At 40.8% G+C, this 20811-nt stretch overlaps 1 protein-coding gene across 1 annotated transcript in view; it reads left to right on the top strand.

Annotated features, from left to right (window-relative positions):
• Window positions 1-20811, top strand: part of MTA3 (metastasis associated 1 family member 3) — a 171152-nt gene that overhangs the window by 142246 nt on the left and 8095 nt on the right. Inside the window, exons 14-15 of the mRNA XM_077773462.1 lie at window positions 8716-8802; window positions 11469-11615. Of these exons, the coding sequence (XP_077629588.1) occupies window positions 8716-8802; window positions 11469-11615 (234 nt within the window). The remainder of the gene's footprint in view (window positions 1-8715; window positions 8803-11468; window positions 11616-20811) is intronic.

Here is a 20811-nt window from a genome sequence, read left to right as displayed (position 1 = left end):
TTTTTTTTTTTTTTTTTTTTTTTTTTTTTTTTTTTTTTTTGGTTAGAACAAAGGTCATATGTATCAGTGAATTGTGGGTTGTTCTGTTATTACCATGTGCGCCTAAAATGTGTCCGTAATTTGTGTGTTAGGCTCTGGTTCTAGTCTTGCTACCTTTAGTCACATGCCTGGCTGCCATGTTAGACCATGCCACTTCTTCCCCTGAAGCATGAGAAAACCTGCTGTCTGGCTTAATAGAGAGGAAATTTTATGAACATTGAGTAGATGCTTTTTCTTTGTGAGAAAAGAAATTTATTATGAGATGTTCCACTTTGATTTAAAGAGGATGTCCATTTAAGGAGTGATGATTGGAAATCATTTTTTTGTTCCTAGAGGTGATTTTCAACAGAATGGTTGAAAGGCTTTACAAGTTACAGGTAAAAGCTTTATAAGGAGAAAAAAGTGCTTTGTAAAGAGAGTAGAAAATGGTGGTACTCTCTGAGTCCCATGGAGGGAAATTTAGCTACATTACACTCATGTTTATTTGGGTCTTAGGCTGGTATTTCATGCTAGCATTTCTGAGTTCATTACACTTTCTTACCCATTTTAAGGAACTGGAAAATATTTACATTCATCTAAACTGCTTAGCTGATTTAAAACACATTTATATAATTTCTTAACTAAACAGGATAATAAAACATGAGAAAAAAATGAATGAAATTCTTCCATTAAAATTGGCCAGGATCCAAAATCCTGTTTGTTCCCATGAATGGAAGAGAATTCATCATCAACTAAATTGGCAGCTGAGGAAGCTTCTCTTTCCCGTGGCTCTTCCGTTACTTGCTCAGTAAATTTGCAAGTTGCCTTTCTTTTGATTATTCTTAATGAAGTGTATTTTTCTGTTACGTCATTTTATGTATTCTCAATTGAAAGGCCATACTGTTAAAAAAGTTGCCGACGGGGCAAGGTTAAATTATATGTGTCTTATTTCTATAAACATAGAGCTATAACAATAATAATAATAAAAGGACAGAGTCATTTGTTGTGATGGGATTCAAGGAGCATATTTTATATGTATTTTGCTTCATTGGTCAAGTTACATATAGAATCAGATTTTCAGAATAATTTTACCTTGAAATTTACAGTTACAAAGTTTCAGCAGCCATCCACTGTTTTGTTTTGTTTTGTTTCCCAGACAGGCAGCTAATGAACTCTTCGAGCATCTAATTGATTCTTACACCATCTTCTCCCTTCTTATCTGTACCTTGTTAAAACCTCTCCAGCAGGCCCCTGATCTTGGCTTGTTACAGAGAAGATGAGACGTTAATAACCTGATGTCTGGAGACAATCATCTTTGGTCCAGTGGGAATGTATAGGTGTATTTATTTATTTTTTTTTTAGTAAGCTTTCCTTGATTTCTCAAGGGCAGTGGTGACCCCCACCCCTCCTCAGAAAAAGTTAAGAATCCCTATGATAACAGTATGGATGGACTGTCAGAGCAGATGGAAGTCCGTAATTCTATAGATATTGATGGATCAAGAGCTCTAATTGATGCATTTTAGAATAATTCTTCATAATATTACAAAGGCAAATAGTTTTCCCTGGGAACTTGAGACTTCTAAGCCCTGTACAAGCTGACCCCTCCCATGGTTTCTGGCCCTGGCAGCGCTGTCCCCCCCCAGTGGCCTCGCCAGAGTCCGTGGGGTGACGGGCCGTGCAAGAGTGAAGAGCTAATGAGATAAATTCTCAGATGGTGCAGATCATAATCGTAACTTAAGTGTTTGACTTAACAAGTTGATCCTTTTAGAGAAAATGTTTTTTTGGTTTGTTGCAACAGCACCCTCTGGCCTTTATTTTCATGAAGAAAATGGCATTAAAACAGTAGAGTAAAAAGGGGAATCCATAAAGTATCACAGAGAAAATGTAAGAAGTAGTAATATCTGTGGGAAGGGAAACTGGGAGGCTGAGGCACAGGGGTGGAAAGGAGACTTCCCCCTGTTTATCCTTTTAAACTTATCCAACTTTGAGCCATAGGAATATATTTCCTATTTTAAAAAACAATTTTAAAAACAGGTATATGGAATGATCAACATGTTTAAAAATATGTACATATGTGATCTATATAGAGAGAGTGATTTTTTATTTTTAATTTATTTTTTTAAATTTATTTATTTTGAAAGAGAGAGCAAGCAGGGAAGGAGCAGAGAAAGAATCCCAAGCAGGTTTCGCACTGTCTGTGCGGAGCCTGATACACGGCTCGAACTCCTGAACCACGAGATCATGACCAAAGTTGGATACTCAACCAACTGAGCCTTCCAGGCACCCTAGAAGGTGATTTTTTAAAAACCAAATTCCCCAAATATCTATTTGTTTTAATAATACACCTTTTAAACAAATGTTTTAAATATTTATATTTGAGAGGGAGAGAGAGACAGCATGAGTGAGGGAGGGGCAGAGAGAGTGAGATGGAATCAGAAGCAGACTCCAGGCTCTGAGCTGTCAGCACAAAATCCAATGTGGGGCTCCAACCTACAAGCCATGAGATCATGACCTGAACCGAAATCAGACCCTTAACCAATTGAGCCACCCAGGTGCCCCTATAATATGCCTTTATACGGAAATATAGAAGTCCATGACTTATTACTTACTATAACAGTCACTAACTATTACTTCCATATTACTAATGTTAACACACAATGCCTCAGCCAGTTCTATCATGTAGATAGTGCCTACTACGGATTGGTAGACCAATGACGGATTGGTAGACCAAAAACCAAAACATTGCAGAAAGAGAAGTGTTGTGTCCTTGACAAGATTTGCAGACCAACAGCATGGGTTGCCAAGTTTCAGACAGCCTGTCTCTTCTCCCCCTTGACACCCCACCTGCTAAGAAAGCCATGATATGATAATGGTGTCCTTCCTTTGTTATCGCCATCAGACATTACCACTGAGCCCCCTGATGACTTTATCAAAGATCTGTAAAATCACCCCACACCTGATGAGCACAGGGTTACAACCTGAGACTCAGGATCCTCAGAAACTGAGGTTAAGTAGAAGTGGGTATTTCAGCAGCATTCCGTAGATCAAGCTATAGTGCCAGAGAAGGGGATCCTAGTGGCTGGCCTGCTACCTTGGTAGCTTGCCTGGGTGATTCAGTGGGTTCTGACTTGAATGACCACCATTCCTTAGTGTAAAGCTCCTCGAGCCTGCAGCCATTTTTTGATGCTTGAAGATGCTATTCAACTTTGGAAATATCCCAAGGGCCTGTATTCAGAAGTTTTTAATATATATTTTATAGGAGTTTTTTCCCTAGAGATTTCTCAGCAAAAGTTCATAATTCTATGAAGTCGTGTGAAACTTTCAAGCTCCAGTATTAGCAGAGAACAGTTTTGGTTTGTTTTGGTATTTGGGGTAGTTTATTTGTAATAAAAATTCTTTTCTGAGTTGGTACTTTAAATTTTTCTAAAGATACAAAAATGGTTACAAATCTTACTGCCATTCCTACTTCTGCCATCTTCAGAGGTAACTTAACATTGTCATAGTGTCTAACGTATCCAGAGAAATTCTGTGTATCTATACCAGTCTGCATAGGTGTGTTCTTTTTGTGTTTTAATGTTGAATGTCTACATTGTTCTATACCTGGCTTTTTTTAATTTTATTTTTTGAAGAGAGGGGGGTGCCTGGATGACTCAGGTCATGATCTCAAAGTTCATGAGTTCGAGCCCCACATAGGGCTCTCTGCTGTCAGTACAGACCCCATTTTGGATCCTCTGTCTCCTTCTGTCTCTGCCTCTACACCCCCCATCTCAAAAATAAATAAACATTAAAAAAACAAACTTAGAACAAGCAGGGAGAGGGCACTGGGGGGTTGGGCGTACAGAGAGAATCTGAGGCAGGCTCCACGACCATGCAGGCCTTGATCATATGGCCCTGGGATCGTGACCTGAACCAAAATCAAGAGTCCGACACTCAACAGATTGACTACCCAGATGCCCCTGGCTTTCTTAACATATCTTGGAGGCCATTCCATACCAGGCCATTGAGAGTTACCATTTTTTCTTATCAGCTGCATAATAATCTGTTTTATGTTTGCTTTAACCAGTTTCCTAGTAAACAGATTTTTAGGTTATTTCCAATTATTTTCTATTATAAGTAATGTTGCAACAAATATCCTTATACAGATAGCCTTTCATACTAATGTGTGAAACGTGCATGTAGGTTACAGGACAGACCCCTAAAAGTAGAACATCTGAGTCAAAGAACATGCGTTTGGAATTTTAATAGTCACTACCCAGGAACCTTTAGAAAAACTGTGATTTGTTCTCCTACCCACGAAGTCCAGAGAATGCCTGTTTCTCTAGAACCTTGCCAGCAGTGTTATCAATCTTTGAAACCCTTGACCAGTTGACAGGTGATGCATAAGGTATATTAGTTTGCATTTCTCATTTTGAATGAGCTAGAAATCTTTGCATGTATTTGAAAACCATTTGTATTTCCTTTTCTATCAACGGTTTTTGCCCCTGGCCTGTTTTCTATTAGAAGTCTTACTGACTTGTGAGAACTTTTTATATTTGAAGGAAGTTTACTCTTGATCTGTGATATATGGTGCAAATATTTACTCCGTTTTGCCTTTGACTTTGTTTACAATGTATTTGTCAAGCAGATTTTTTTTAATATAGTTGAATTTATCATTTTTTTAAAGACACCTAGGTTTTGTGTCTTTACAAAATGTCTGGGTAGCTCAATTGGTTAAGCATCCTACTCAGCCCAGGTCCTTATCTCACAGTTTGTGGTTCAAACCCCACATAGGACTCTGTGCTGATGACACAGAGCCTGCTTGGAATTCTGTCTCCCTCTCTCTCTGCTTCTCCCTGCTTGCTCACTCTCTCAAAAATAAATAAACATCTAAAAAGAGAGAGAGAGGAAGGAAAGAAGGAAAGGAAAGGGAAAGAGGAAGGAAGGAAAGAGAAAGAAAAAGAATGGAAAGGAAGAAAGAAAAAAGAGAGAAAAGAAAGAAAAAGAAGGAAAAAAAAGGAAAAAGAGAAAAAAGAAGAAAGAAAAAGAAATGCCTGTGCAGGGTGCCTGGGTTGCTCAGTCGGTTGGGTGTCAGACTCTTGATCTCCGCTCAGGTCTTGATCTCTGGGTCATGTGTTCAAGCCCCATGTTGGGCTCCACACTGGGCAGGAAGCTTGCAGGAAGCTTTCTTAAAAATAAATAAATAAAAATAGAAGTGCCTTTGCAATTCCTTTAAGAAAATTCCATGGGTGGTTTTATTTTGACAGCAATCTCGGAAGCCTATGTGAGCTGTTTTTGTGAATTTTAATTCAGTGTGTACTTTTTGCAGTTTTTCTATTTTATCCCCCCCCCCCCACCACACACACACATATATTTCCAAAACATTCTAGAGAAATGGCTGAGTTGCAATAAAAGCAACAATGTTTTTCTAGGTTTACCTCAAGGAGATGCACTCTAGGAAGCTGAAGAAATGTGCCTGTGTGCAGCCACATGATTTGAGTGAGGCACCCATGTTCTCCCTCTTTCTGGCAGATTTTGATTTCTTCTGGGTTCTTTGGGCATCTCTCAGGTGGCTTGTTTTATCTGCACTTTTAATGCATCCCAATGAATGCTCTGTGTTTCAATAGAGTTAGGTGAATAATTTGAGAGCAAGGACGGACTGACAAATGGCACCACCGGCCTGTTCTTGAGTGCAGACCAAGATTCTGTTTAACCAACTCAAGTGCAGACCCAATAATCCTATGTCTTTGATCATTCCCTTGGGGCAGAAGGTATTTTCCGCATGCATATCCAGAGTATATCACTGAATGCATGCAGGTCTTTTAAAATTTTTTTTGGTAATCTTTATTTTTGAGAGAGAGGCAGAGGGGGACACAGAATCCAAAGCAGGCTACAGGCTCTAAGCCATCAGCACAAAGTCTGAGTGAGGCTTGAACTCATGAATGGTGAGATCATGACCTGAGCCAATACCTGAGCCAAAGTCAGACACTTAACTGACTGAGCCACCCAGGTGCCCCTATTTTTTTTTTAATGTTTATTTTTGAGAGAGAGAGTGTGTGAGCGGGGGAGGGGGGGGAGACACGGAATCCAAAGCAGGCTCCAGACTCAGCTGTCAGCACAAAACCTGACGTGAGGCTCGAACTCACGAATGGTGAGATCATGACCTGAGCCAAAGTCAGACACTTAACCAACTGAGCTCCCAGACCCCCCAAGAATACATGCAGTTTTGATGTCAGACAGTGACTAGGTAGTTTTAGCATGTTCCATCCTAATTTCCTCATCGTTGAGTCTGAGAATTCTTGCCACCAACTACTTTCTTTAAAACATACTGGAAATTAGTGATCCTCCTAAGGAGCTTTGGTCTCCTACTCAGGTGCCTTGTAAATTGCCACTTGGCATATCACATCATTAATCCTACTGACTTAATGAGAAATTAAAAGCAGATGAGTTTAATTTGAAGTATGTTTAGGGATTGTGTCGGTGACCCCTTTGATAGGCTGTTCATTCTGTTGACTCTTGTCAAGGTGACAGTCCTTTGGGAGTCCATCAGGTGCAGCCACACTGGCAGTTTTCCTTCCGGCCTTATCAAGGGGAACAGGTGCGAAGTTAATCTTATTACTAGTAATACAATGATTGCCTTTGTCCAAAACACTAAGGAAGTACCAGCCTGATTCATTCAAACTTTCTCTCCTTAATAGAAAAAACAAAATTCTCTCTTGTCCTCGTCCCAAGTAGAACTTGAATTTTACATGAAGGAATTATTTAGTATTAACTCCTACTAATTGGGCAGGTATTTGATCCCTGCAGGATTTGTGCTGCCTTTTTAAAAAAAATGTTTATATATTTTGAGAGAAAGAGAGTGGGGGGAGGAGCAGAAGAGAGGAGGGAGAGAATCTTAACCAGACTCCATGCTCAGCACAGAGCCTGACATATGGCTTGATCCCATGAACCACAAGACCATGACCTGACCCCAAATCAAGAGTCTGAGGCGTAACCAACTGAGCCACCGAGGCACCCCACCCCCGTGCTGCTTTTTAATGTTTATTTAGATTACTCTTCCAAAATATGCTTAGAATTTCTTCTTCTATTTTCACTACTATTCAACAACAGGGGAAAAACTTCATATCTTAATAATTTTTCTTTCCAAAGGAAATCCGCTGAGCCAGAAGGAAAAGAAATTGGATCATTTATAGTTGTCCATGATTGTATAATAATTAGGCAGTGCTTGGGGTACATATTCAGATTCCTATTATTTGAGGCTCTCTGCAGTATGTGCTTTGTTTATTGTAAATTTTTTTATTCTATTTTCCCACCTCTTTCTGTTTCATAGTTAAAATTGTTTTGAGGCACCTGGGTGGCTCAGTCAGTTAAGTGTCCAGCTTCGGCTCAGGTCATGATCTCACGGTCTGTGAGTTTGAACCCAGCATTGAACTCCATGCTGTCAGGGGGAAGCCCGCTTCAGATCTTCTGTCCCCTTCTCTCTCTGCCCTTCCCCTGCTCATGCTCTCTCTCTCTCTCAGAAATAAATAAAAAACATTAAAATTTTTTTATAGTTTCCTTGGTGAAAAAGAGGGCTAGAGCTTATGAAAAAGTTAATTTTTAATTTTAAATGATTTGAGACTCCAGATTGAATTGTACATTTTAACACTGCAGAGAATTCCTATGGTTGTCAAAGGCAGTTTCCTGTAGGCATGCCTAAAAATGTGGTCTCAGCCACAGAAAACCTACACGACATTTTTGTCAAGTATTTGAAGGTGGGAAAAAGGCATCAACGTAGCAAAATAATATCTGCTAATACTACTCTGTTAAGCTTTATGACAATATCTGCACATTTAAAAACATTTCAATACACATTTTTTTTTTGGTCCCTTCAAACTCTATTTTTGTAACTTAACTCTTCAGTGTGAGAGCAGCCATGTTCTGCATGTACTCTTCCACCCTAATGACGGCTAATTACAACAGAGAGAGTGTGCCGTATGCTTTATTTTTCTCTGTCTGAAATGTCTTCCGGTAGGGTATGAAGAATGTGATGTGAACTTTTATGAATGCTAATATCCATTCTCACAGTATCATACTGTTCTGACTATTGGATGACATACTCTGTCTACATACAGGTAACCTTTTAAGTCTCAGCACTACTCACATCATAGTAGGATATGAAGGATAAGAAAACCAGCGATAAAGCCAATGACCCGCTTTTACCCACATGAGGCTCTCATCTAATGGACTTGAGTTTAATCAAGAGAGATTAAAACTTCTCAGCAGAGCCTCACTCCCTGTAGGTCAGGGATGGCCAAGTGTGTTTCCTCTGTCAGCTGTCATTTTTGTTTTCTATGCCAGATTAATCTTAAATTAGGACTGATTTCACATTAGGGTGCCTGGAAGTTTTTCTACTGTAATGAAACACTGTCATGGCTAGAACGGAAGCATATTTCCACTATTTTTCAGATAGGCACACAGAAAGAAAGCATGTGTGTACGATGTGTGTTAGCCACACTCTTCTGAGACGCTTAAGTGAGCATTCTCCAGGTAAATCCTTCCTTCAGTAATTGGGAACCAGAACTAGAGACAGTTTTCTCAAACCCCAAAGGAAATTATGCAGGAATCTGATAGATATTTTGCCTCACCTTCCACTTGCACCTGTTTTTCCACTGCAGCGTGTGTAGTATAGGTAGAGAAATCAGCCTCATTGGTTGTCTTCGTGTTTCCTTCTCTCCTCAGATGCAGACAGACATGCCGAACTTTCTGGAAGTCCACTGAAAAGCAAAAGCACTAGGAAACCTTTGGCATGTATCATTGGGTACTTAGGTGGGTATTTTCTAACAGAGGGAAAAATTTCAAACAATTTCCGTATCTTCTAAGTATTTGGCTTCTCTAAATTGACACACCTAAACTAAGTCCAAGCCTTTCAAGTAGCTGAAATTGGATACTTTCATAGATATAGCCACTTTATTTTGTTTTAGAAACTTTTCTTCGTATTACCAAAACGTATACACACAGAGCATATACACAGAGTTATGGATATATTTACTTTCCCCAAAAAATGTCATGAAATAAAAATGTAATGTCTATTTATGGATATAAATACAGATGACGCAAAAAGAGGAAAATAAGAATCACTAAATGTTTAGAGGATGAATATTCTTAATGTTTTGACTGGCTTATGTTTTTTAATCAGATAAAAGTGTTTTTAACTACCTTTAAAAATATTTATGGTTTTGCTGTACCAATTAAGGTTACTTTGAAAGGAGAACATTTGTATTGCTTTCTGGTTTTTATCAACTTATTTAACTTGAAGATCGCCAAAGGTGATGATTCCATATACATGTTGAAATAGCACAATTAAGAATAGTACTTTTAAAAATCAGTAGGCAGTCACTCTCTTTTTGTTTTTTGCAGAGTATTAAGGTAATTTACAAAATAATGGTTCCTAAAATGGTTCCTAATATACCTAGGAGCTATAATGGCATGTTTTTGTGCTTCTAATATTCTCACTTTTTTATTTTCTCAGTAAAAGTGAAAGAGGTACTCAAAGTTGCATTGAACCTTATTGCTCTGTCAGAAAGATACACAGTTATGAAGTGTTCAGACTCTAGACATGTCTTTAAAATTCAAAATGTAGCCTTGAGCATGGTATATTATCTGGTCCTCATGAGCACATCCATGAGTCAGAAGCTCCCAGCTCCCTCTTTGATTTTACTTGGTCACCATATTTCTTGTTTTATTTCTCAGGGCCTAAAGAGTTGCTTTGGTAGCCCCCGAAAATATCACCTGGTTATCATTGGCAGGACCTAGTCATGGTGATCAAGTCCTTCAACGTTGCTGTCTATATTCCCTTACAGGACCTAAGCCTAGAAGCCCCATCTCCCACCATGCAAGGAAAAGTCTCTGATCTTAAGAAATAGAACATAACATTGCATATTAGTTTTTCCATGGATAACTGTGTGTTCCTCCTATGGGCAAACTGGTCTTTGTTCCTACTAGATCAGCCCAATCCTGTGCTCTTGTTACTAGCTAAGGCACCTCCCTACCTAACGTATTTCTGAGTATTTACTGTGTACAAGACACTATGCTAATTGATTTGGGGGAACATCAAGATGAATAAGACTCTGCCCTCCAAAATCTTAGTTTAGTAGGGAAAGCACACAGGTAAGGACAGTTAGGCAAAGGATTAGCTCCTATAAAGGAATTACAGGCAATATTCATTGGACAGTTAGAAGAAGGAATAGTTACTTATGATGAGAGTTATGGCAGCCCATGTGGAGAAAGCAGTATTTGATCTCAGCCTTGAATGATAAGTAGTATTTAAATAGGTAGAACAAAAGGAAAAAAATATTTTTCCCTTTGTGAGGCTAAGAGAACTGATAAACAAAGGCTTCAGTGAGTCCAGAGGCAAGTTGTCTGGACTGGAAGGAGTGTAGTGTGGAGGTTGTAATGAAAAGTGGTGCCATGTGAAAAAAAAATCAGCACTACATTTTGGTTAGCACTTGATCTGTTCCTGAATGTGGGCAAGTGTAGAGTTTCTACCAAACCAAGATATAGTAATTCTAACAATCCTAACAGTCTTCCCTAAACTTCAGGAAATGAGGCCTCTATCCTGGCCCCCCTGGGAACACAGGGTGGCTTGTGCACAGCTGGGGACTCTGACTCAGTGCGCAGGTTTAGCTTTGGACAAGAGGTAGCCCAGTGTCAATAACAGACTGAGATCCTCAAACCCAGTTCCCACAGGCTGCAATTTCGGTCTGTCTGCTTTATCCAAAATATGCAAGCAATTCTGGGCTACATGGCTGACGACAACATACTTGATGTAAACACAGTATCCCACGTGCACATCATCGTTGCGTGATATATCCTCCATCAAAGCGTTTCTTCCACTGCGTCCACTGCGACTGTAGAATTTGTGAGTTTGGTGTCGGGTTTCAGCTGTATCAAAATATTCTGGACTGGGCGCGATTACCCCTGGTCCTAAACCCTGGCAGGGCCGGAAGAGGAATCCTGTTTTTCAGAAACCTCTCCCACCCCAGACATGCCGCGTGCTACGTTTTTTGTTTTGATAGAGCCCAGAGTTAGTTTTCTCTCTCAGGCTACTTCTCCAAATAAGCTCTACATTTCTAAAACCTTGAAGAGTTGGTTGCCTTATTCCCTTAGTGAATCTGTGTTTAAGTGACCTTCTGAAGCGGCAGGGGCTTTTTGTTGGTGGTTTTGTTGTCGCTGTTGTTGCTCATACTCCCAACATGAAGCTCCGAGCTCCAGCTATCAGAGGAAGAGGCAGCTCACTTTTGATAAGTAAAGCCATGGTAACAGCACTTGAAGCTGAATCATTATGCGAGTCCTTGGGAAAGCAGGCTGGCTCATAAGAAACTGGCTCTCAGCTCATTAAGGAGTAAGATGTGTGCCTATTAGGCAATGTAAGTGCACACAGAGATTTTTTAATACCACGTTCTGAGTTGAGAAACCTTTTCTCCCCCTGCCAGAGATCCATCCTTCGAAGAAACCTAATGTCATTCGGTCTGCACCAAGCCTGCAAACCCCTACTACCAAGAGGATGCTAAGCACCCCAAATCACACGTCTCTGAGCATTTTGGGGAAAAGAAACTACAGTCATCACAATGGCCTGGATGGTATGTAAGCCTAGAAATTCGGGGTTGGGAGGGAGCTGGTCTGATAGGCCAGGGCCTCTCTGCCCTTGTCGCAGAGACATGTCACGTGACAGATGCAAGACATGTGGCAAACAGGTTTCTTCTACGTTCCAGTTGAGCTGAATGTGTGGTAAGGGGATAAGAGGGAAGGCTGCCGTGTGCCACAGTGAGGACATCTTGCCAAGTGATATTTCACCATCTCCTCAGAAGGGGCCCTTTGCTCACGTTCCCTGTGAGGAGACTTGTTTGGAGAGGAAGTCTGTATTTATCAGGTTGCCTCTGCTAGGCGATAATGTTCTTGCTGGGATGCATGCTCACTGTTCACTTATGTTTCCTTGAGCAGAAGGGATGATTTCACCTTCTGTCTGAGGCAGCCGGGCTCTCGGGGTTGGGGAGGGGCGGTTCTTCAGCGTTCTGTGGATCATTTTGGATGTGGCATTTGTCCCCTACTTTCACCTTATAAAAAAATTTTAATTGCTCAAGAGTGCTACAAGTCATGAAGGGAATTGCCTGGGTGATGTCTCAAATACAAAAATAATAATTTGTTTGAAATGGAAAAGCTGAGAAATATCACCTCTTATCCAAAGTACTTCTCGTGGGGCTTGGCCCTATAATGACTCTTCAGGTGGAATTGAATTATCCTCAGCATTTGGACCCTCAGCACAAGCATAATAAATCATGCAGGCAGTATATATTGTTCATTTCAACAGTCCTGGAATTTGAGGCTGTCTTGATTGTTTAAATGTTGGTATTTATTTACGAGTAAAACTCTCTCCAGGCTTCTCATGTCTTCAGGGCCTCTAAATTCCTTCAGTGACAGTAAATTATTTATAATGAGGCCCTAGAGCAGGGATGTGGAATAGACCTTCTAGTAATAATTTCCCAGGGTTGTTTTCCTTCAGTATGACTTTTTGTGGTCACAGTGATGTCAAAATGAATAAAAAATTGAGGTTAAAGAGTTTAGTTTGCATTTATAGGATATCAATATGTTACAGATACGACGTTCAAGAACTTAGCTACACAGTATTCTTGCAGAAATACTTCTTTGCTAATAAGGACATTGGCCGTCTTTGCCACAATATGCCTGGTATCTAGACAGCAGAAGACTAAGGACGGATCATGTCCAAATGTGGAGATGAGATCTCTTTCCAGCTTCTCTTTGCCCACAGCCTGGGCCTTTTGGATTCAGGCTTAAACGGAATGAGGGATCTTTCTTTTCCATCTCATGACCTCCCTGGCCTCTCTAGGTATATAGTCCTGTTGCAGAAAGCAGAAATTAAGTTCCAGTTCATTTGATACATACACAGGCATGTACATGTACACTTTATGGTAAGAAGACTCTTGTAGTGACTACATTTGAAATGACAGCTCTCTACTCTCTTTTTCCACTTGTGCCCAATGCTCACACCCACTCTGGTCCCAGTCCTAGCTCCACATTGCAACTCACATTATCACAGCTACCTATATATTTAGAATTTCTAAAAAAATGCTACCTCATAGCGTTCCCTCTCTACACCTGTTTGCCCATTTCCTTCTAAAGATTGTTGCTGCAAGGTCATTGCTTCTTTGCTCTGAACAGGAGGAAAAGACAGGGCATACAGTGAGTGAATCCCTGGTGTTATGTTGACCAAGACCTTCAAACTTGTTTAGGGAAAGACACGTGCCTCATTTTCTGGAGACGCCTTTATCCTTCCAGACCCTTTTGTCTTTGCTCTCTGAAGGGTGGGATGACATGTGCCTCACCTGTGTTATCTCATTTGATTCACATGACAGAAGGTTCTAGGGGGTCAGGGTATTTAACTGTTTTGCATAACATTGTATTTCTACTGCCTAGCACAGTGCCTGGAACTTAGTAGGTGCTTAATGTTGATTGAATAAATGAGAGTGAGAAAAATGAGACCTAGAGAGAGGTAAATTAAATTTTCCAAAGTTACCAGGTACTGCATAAGTGGGTTGGGATTCCCAATCAGGTGAGGCTGATTTCAGAGTCTGCTCTTTTAACCACGGTTTATAAAAGAAGTTGTGGCTCTCAGAAACACTGTATTTGTCAGCAAAGTAGAAAGCAGAGAAGTCCTGCTTGCTAATTTAACATAAGAAGTCAATATTATAGGTCTTGGAGGACAGAATAGGTGGTGGAACATGGAGGGGGGCACAGGAAGCAGCCGCCATCCCTAGGGTTCGGAGAGCAAAAGCAAGAAGTTGGGGTTATCATGAGCTAGAGGCTCGAGGAGGCCTGAGGAGCTAGAACTGAGGGCCCGAGGAAGGGTGCCGCTTGGCCGGTGCTGACAGCTCTCAGGTCTGAGGAGGCCGGCTCTGGGAGCATGAAGGAAAGCTGGGAACGGAGCAAACTGCTGCTACTTGGGGGTGAGGCAGGAACAGGACCCAGCAAGCGCCTTCTGTGGCCGCCAGCCTTGCAGCCTCCCTCTAGCTCCCCCTACTGGTGTATCGGGGATCCGGATGGCTAAGGAGAAGTATTTGCAGATCCTCAGCCTCAGTGTTGCTGAACTGACTTTAAACGGATGGATATGGATCTGAGAGACAAGTGTAACAGAAACACACATTGTAGAAAATGTCCCCGTTTTTGTATTCCCAGTGGAGCTTTTCCTTGGGATAAAGGGTCTGTTTCTTATTTCCTCGACACAGGATCCAGACTAACCTGAGCTTCCAAGGTGAACTCCAAGTACTAGGAAAAAAAAAAGGCTAATAGAGAGTTTTCATGGGCTAGTCAATACCATCATTTACTGGAATTGATGGATACAAACTCATGGAAAAGCCTTGCCTTGTGATCCAGTAATAAAACCAGTTAGCATTGCTACTTAATTATCAGCATGTCAGACAGATGAGCACAACAAGCAGGATGCTGAAACTGGAAACAAAACCCGAGTACTGATACATCCAGGTCTCTCAGCTGTAGGGCCTCCTGGCCCCTTCTCAGGAGCTTGCCCCCTTCACTCACCCTCCATCTTCAGTTGGAAGTTCATGACGATGGAAAAAGATGCTCTGGATTCCTACTGGTAGAACGAATTTTACCCGACATTAAAAAAAAGAAAGGAGGGGAGGGACACTTGGGTGGCTTAGTCAGTTAAGCATCTGACTTCTGCTCAGGTCATGATTGTTGGGCTCTGTGCTGACAGCTCACCTGCTTTGGATTCTGTGTCTCCCTTTCTCTCTGCCCCACCGCTGCTTGCGCTCTGTCTCTCAAAAATGAATAAACATTTTTAAAAAATTTTTTTTGTTTTAAATGATGGGCAGTTTCTTCTTATCTTCCTGAAAGTCACTGTCTTTCATCTGGCCCTGGCCCCTTAAAGGCACTGATGGTTGGAAATCAGACCTCTGGGTCCTCTCTTAAGCTTAAACCATGGCACCCGGCCACACTGTNGCAGGGCTGGAACCCATGAACCGCGAGATCATGACCTAAGTGAAAGTCGGACGCTTAACCGACTAAGCCACCCAGCCGCCCCTCCCCTACTGGATCTTAAACTCCAAAGGTGAAAATGGAATCTGCATACATAGGAAGCCTCATTATTTGGGGTCAGTAATGACAGGAAGAATGAAATTTTGAAACGTAGACTTACATGACTCCTTACCACAGTCCAGTACGCTGCAGTCTTTCCCGTCAGGTGGTTGGTCCAGTGGTGTGCCGCCTGCAATCATGTGCTTTCCAAATCCTGTCTCCTTTTCTGACTTACAGATGCTTTGATGGCCTTTTTATTGCCAGCAAACCAAGTACCTACCACATTTGGCCCACTTGGTTAACTCCACGTGGCTGTGAGTAGAGAAAGCCCTGAGATCAGTGGGGATAAAAGAGCAATTCCTGGAAAGCCTTTCCATGTATGAGAGCCCAAAAGAGAGCAGCAGGGGAGATGGGATTTCTCTGTGCCATGGGGGAAAAAGTACTTCTGAGTGTTTGGAATCAGCTAGGATTTACTGCTAACTTCTCTGATTACTTCCTGTGTGGCCTTGGGTGAATCACTTAGATTCTTTAAGCCTGTTTTCTCTTCTGTAAAGTACAAATTTAATTTGCCTTAATGGGGTTGTGATAATGATTAAAAATATTGCTCCGACTTTATGCTACTTGATCTCCCATACTCTTTATGAGATAGGTGTTACAACATGCATTTTAATAATGAAAAAACCCAAAGAGGTAGAGGGATTTCCCTAAAGCCACATTCTTAACAAGCAGATATGAAATTCAAGCTCCAATCTGGGGTTGTTTGCATTGGATGTATAAGGACCAGGATTTGTGTGCTGAGTGCAGCAAGTACCTGGGAGATGTTAATGCTTTCTGAGCATTGGAGATCGGTGTGTGTTTGTAAATATAGAGAGGAACGTAGTAGGTATTTTTCTGTGTGTAGACTGTGAGGTGTAAGCCATCATTTGTCTGATCGAAGCTGTCCCTCCATCTCCTGCCCCTGTGAGGCTCTTCTGCTCCTAACATACCCCCTACTTTTTCTGGAATGTAGGGCATAAGAACTATATTAATGTCAGAGAGAGGGGAGAAAAAAGAAAGAAAATTCACAGAATCACCTAAAAGTGAAATGTGTTTAAATTAAATTATAGGGTACACCCAGCATTGACTCTGACTCATGGTAGGTATTCATTAAGAGGTAAGATTCTATCCCCCACCCTTTAAAGAAGAGCTATTTTGAAAATTGTCAAGATATCAACCAAAGTTTTTGTAGTCATATGTGGACTGCATATAAATAAAATGTCAACACATTTATTTACATTTATTTCTTACATAAAAATATGATTTTAGAAAAATGAAAATGACTCATGGGTTTGTTTGAAAGTGAATGGGTATGTTCCAAAGTATATTTGCATATTAGAAGGGCCTCGTATCTCTAAAGAGAAATTGCCTTTGATTAAGCTATTTAAAGGAGTATTAAAGACAGGAAATTAGGTTGAGAAAGAGGGCTCGTTTAGCCTCCTGTAGGCTCCTGCAGTTAGAGACCTTACAGCAGAGGGGACTGAACATCAGCATCCTGAGACCGTGGAATCTTTTACAGAGTGAGGGCTGAGTCAGGAAAAATTCCAGAGAGGACAGAAAGGGGCTGACCCCTCTTCCCTGACCCCTAAAAAGATGCCCAGGCTCTCCCCGCCCCAGGCAGCAGATCTTTTATTCTCTGCACAAGGACAGGGCGACTGCCTGCTATGTCTCTGTCTTTATCAAATGGGGACCTTACGGAACAATTTCCATTTTGTTCCATATGACCAAGGGGACATCAATTGGAGGTGTGCTCTTGTCATCTTTTTCTGAGATGGTACAGCTTTTGTCCCAGGGGTACTACTGAAGCATGGTTTAGTGTGTCAGGAAAACCAAAGCAATAGGCTCAGGAGAAAGGTAAGTTATCAGTGGGACAGTGTCAGGGCATCGAAGCCAAGGAAATTGATGAATTGTACAATAAACTCCTTTTTTATCTGCTCTCTTCTGGCTTATTTCCCCTGGGGTCTGTGAATTCACTGCAGATCCAGGGTTTTTTTTCCTTATTTGTTTTCCACAATGAGTAATATCATTTCTCTAAGTCCCCTATGAAGAGGGTATCCAGTGTAGATGCCTCTAAGTACAATATTATGATCTAGGGTGTGAAGACTGTCCTTTGGATGACTTGTTTCTGAATCAGTGATTCAGCAGCTCCAACTGCTTGCATCCCAACTCTGGGAAATGGGTGGTGGTGAGGTCCATTGTACCAGTGAGGGCGCTCTGGGAATGCATCTGCTGTCTTCACAAATCCCAACAAAAATAGACTGCTAGCAACAGCTGATGGCATTCCTAGGCATGTTTGGGCCCAGGCCACCTTCTGTCAACATTCTTATATCATTTCAAAAGACTACAGTTGTTGTTATTGTTTTTAATCTTCCAAAATAGTGTTTATGATCATAAAGAACATCAAGTGCCCCTGGACTTGCCTCTGATCTCCTTGTTTCAGGATGGAATGTTACAACCTGGTTTAAGAGATAAAAGTGCCTTTGAATTTTTTTTTCCAGTATTTTCCAATGGACCATTATGGCCTCGGGGTTTATGTCTCTAATATATCTAGACAGTTTCAGGACATCGAAGCATTATCTGAGGGGAGTGGATGTTCTCTCATACTGTGAAGTCATAAGGGTGGCGTTGTAGAGAAAGACAGACCCAAGTACATTAGGCATGAGTAATTAACAGCTTGGTGTTTTGGAATATTCTGGAAGGATGTCAACTTGCTCACCACTGGAACCATTCCTGAGTTTACTAATGACAGTTTCTCCCAGAGAATACTTTTATCCTGTTCCTGAGGGAAATACTAGTGTGTGAGCCTGTCAGAGGTCTACCCCTGATACCCTTTTAGCAATATGGTGATCTTAGAAGAGGGACAGAAGGCCATGGTAGTTACTCAAGGGTCCTCAACTCTCAGGGGCAACTCTGGCCTCCTCAACCAATGTATCTGTTTGCCTGCAAGGGTCATTACAGGAAACCTTTTAAACCAGCCTGTCTCAATGTATTCCCAGTCTCAGTGACATGTAGAGAATCTCTGAGAAAGAAAGCGAACCCCTGACTTGAGAGCTAAGTCCTGGGTTTTTTGTGAGGAAAGGTAGATGCCTGGGAAAGGAAAGTGAGGGAGACAGCCAAAGAAGGGGATTAGGTCCCTGAGAAACAACTCTTCCTTAGAATATGTGTGGCCCATCCATCAGAAGAGCAGGCACACATGTCTGAGAAAGGCATTGGGACATCAGTACTAGATCTTGATGCCCCAGGGAAGTCAAGACCAACTCCAGAAATCAACTGATTTAGATATCCTCCTAAGCATTTTCTTTGGGTCCCAGTGTGGAAGTGAGGAGTGTTCGGAATCTACACGTTCCCCAGGGCAATGGAAATAGAAGGATTTGTCACAGCCTAGTTGGTTTGGAGACTCCCCACTGGGTTCATTTTAAGCTTCCCAACCTTGCTCTTTATTATTTTCTTTTCCTGTTTCCTGTTTTCCCTTCCAGATGACTGAGTACTCTTTAAGCTCAGAGAACATCTGAGTTATAATTTATGCATTTTTCTCCCTCAACCAAATATTTATTTTTATCAACAATTATTTACATATAAATGAATACAAAAGTAATTAATGTAAAACTGAAGAGCAAGCTTGAAGGCAACTTTGTTAAACAGAGGTGCCTGAAGAAGATAATCTGAGAAGACTGTTTCCATGACAGTCTGATTACAGCTTCACTGAGTGATTACAGGAGCCCCTTTCCATGGGGGGGGGGGTCAGTGAACAAGGCCAAGTGTGAGTTCTGGGGAAACAAGGCTGACCACATTTAAGGTATCTGGAACTGTAAAGTCAGCAGAAGAAAGGGTCAAGATATTGGACATTAGACTTCCTACACCGGTCCTCTGATTTTCTTTTTTCTCTCCAGTTTTCTTTCTGTGTCTTTTTGCTCTATTTTCTGGGAGACTTTCTCAAATTTATATTCCAACCAGATTTGTCTATTTCTCCCTTTATTCTGTCCACTTTTTGCTTCAATATTTTGAAATTCTATTATTGGTGAGATATATATATGTATATATATATAATTAGAATCTTTATGTCTTTTAGCTTTTTATCACTGTGAAATAATCCTTATATATATCCATATATATATACACATATATACATATATCTTTTTATACATATATTTTTTTACTTTTTTTTAAGATTGAGAGACCATGAGTAGGGAGAGGGGCAGAGGCAGAGAGAGAGAAAGAGAATCTTAAACAGGCTCCATAATTAGTGTGGAGCCCAGTGCAGGGCTGTATCCCATGATCCTGCGATCATGACATAAGCTGAAATCAAGAATTGGACACTCAGTTGACTGAGCCAGCTAAGTGCCCTTCAATACATATATTTAAAATAAACAACTTGAGGGGCTCCTGGATGGCTTAGTCGGTTAAGTGTCCGACTTTGGCTTAGGTCATGATCTCACGGTTTGTGGTTTCGAGCCCTGCGTCGGGCTCTGTGCTGACTGCCAGCTCAGAGCCTGGAGCCTATTTCAGAGTCTTTATCTCCCTCTCTCTCTGACCCTCCCCTGCTCATGCTGTCTCTCTCTCTCTCTCTCCTAGAAATAAATAATAAAAATATAAAAAAAAAAATAAACAACTTGAGGAGGAGCTGGCTGGCTCAGTTGATTAAACATCTGACTCTTAATTTCAGCTCAGATCATGATCTCATGTTTGTGAGACTGAGCCCCACTGACAGCCACGCTGTCAGCACAGAGTCCACTTGGGATTCTCTCTCTCCCCTTCTCTCTTTGCTCCTCCCCTGCTTCCGTGCACTCTCGCTCTCTCTCTCTAAAAATAAATAGATAAACTTAAAAAAAATCAAAATAAAACGTACAACTTGATAAGTTTAACATATGTATACACCACAAAATACCACAATCCCTTATCCATCGATTATATACTTAATAAACTTATCCATCACCCTGAAAACCTTTCTTATACCCCTTTATAATCTACTTTCCCACACACCCCATTTCCCCCAAATCATCTCAGGTGATGACTGATCTGTTTTTTGTCACCACAGATTACATTTTTTAGAATTTTATATAAATGGAGTCATATAGTACATATTCTTTGTCAATCTAAGTAATTTTTTTTAGAGATCTTCAAATTCATTGATTCTTCTGCAGTATTTTTTTTAAGTAAACTCTATACCCAACATGCAGCTGGAACTCATGACCCTGAGACTGAGTCACATGCTCTACTGACTGAGCCAAGCAGATGCCCCTCTTCTACAGTATTGGATCTGCTATTAATCCCATCTAACAAATTATTCATTTCAGATTTTGTATTTTTCAGTTTTAGAATTTCCTTTTAGTTTCCAAATATTTCTCCCGAAATACATCATCTTGTTACCCATCACATTCATCTTTTTTTAAAGATTCTTTTTTTCTTTGTTTTTGGTTAGTTTATTATTTTGAGAGAGAGAGCACATGCACACATGTAGGAGACAGAGAGGGAGAGAGAGAATCCCAAGCAGGCTCCACGCTATCAGCACAGAGCCCAGCAAAAGGCACAAACCCATGAACCATGAGATTATGACCTGAGCCGAAACTGAGAGCCAGACACTTAACCAACCAAGCCACCCAGGTGCCCCTATAGATTCTTTAACAAATTAATAAAGAATATTTTATTTTTTATTTTTTTAAACAATTCTCTATTAAAAATTTTAATTTT

The sequence above is a fragment of the Crocuta crocuta genome, unplaced genomic scaffold (genome assembly GCF_008692635.1).
Source record: "Crocuta crocuta isolate KB4526 unplaced genomic scaffold, BGI_CrCroc_1.0 scaffold67, whole genome shotgun sequence".
Taxonomy (NCBI): Eukaryota; Metazoa; Chordata; class Mammalia; order Carnivora; family Hyaenidae; genus Crocuta; species Crocuta crocuta.
Note: the sequence above shows the minus strand (reverse complement) of the source record. Positions and strands in the feature narration are given on the sequence as shown.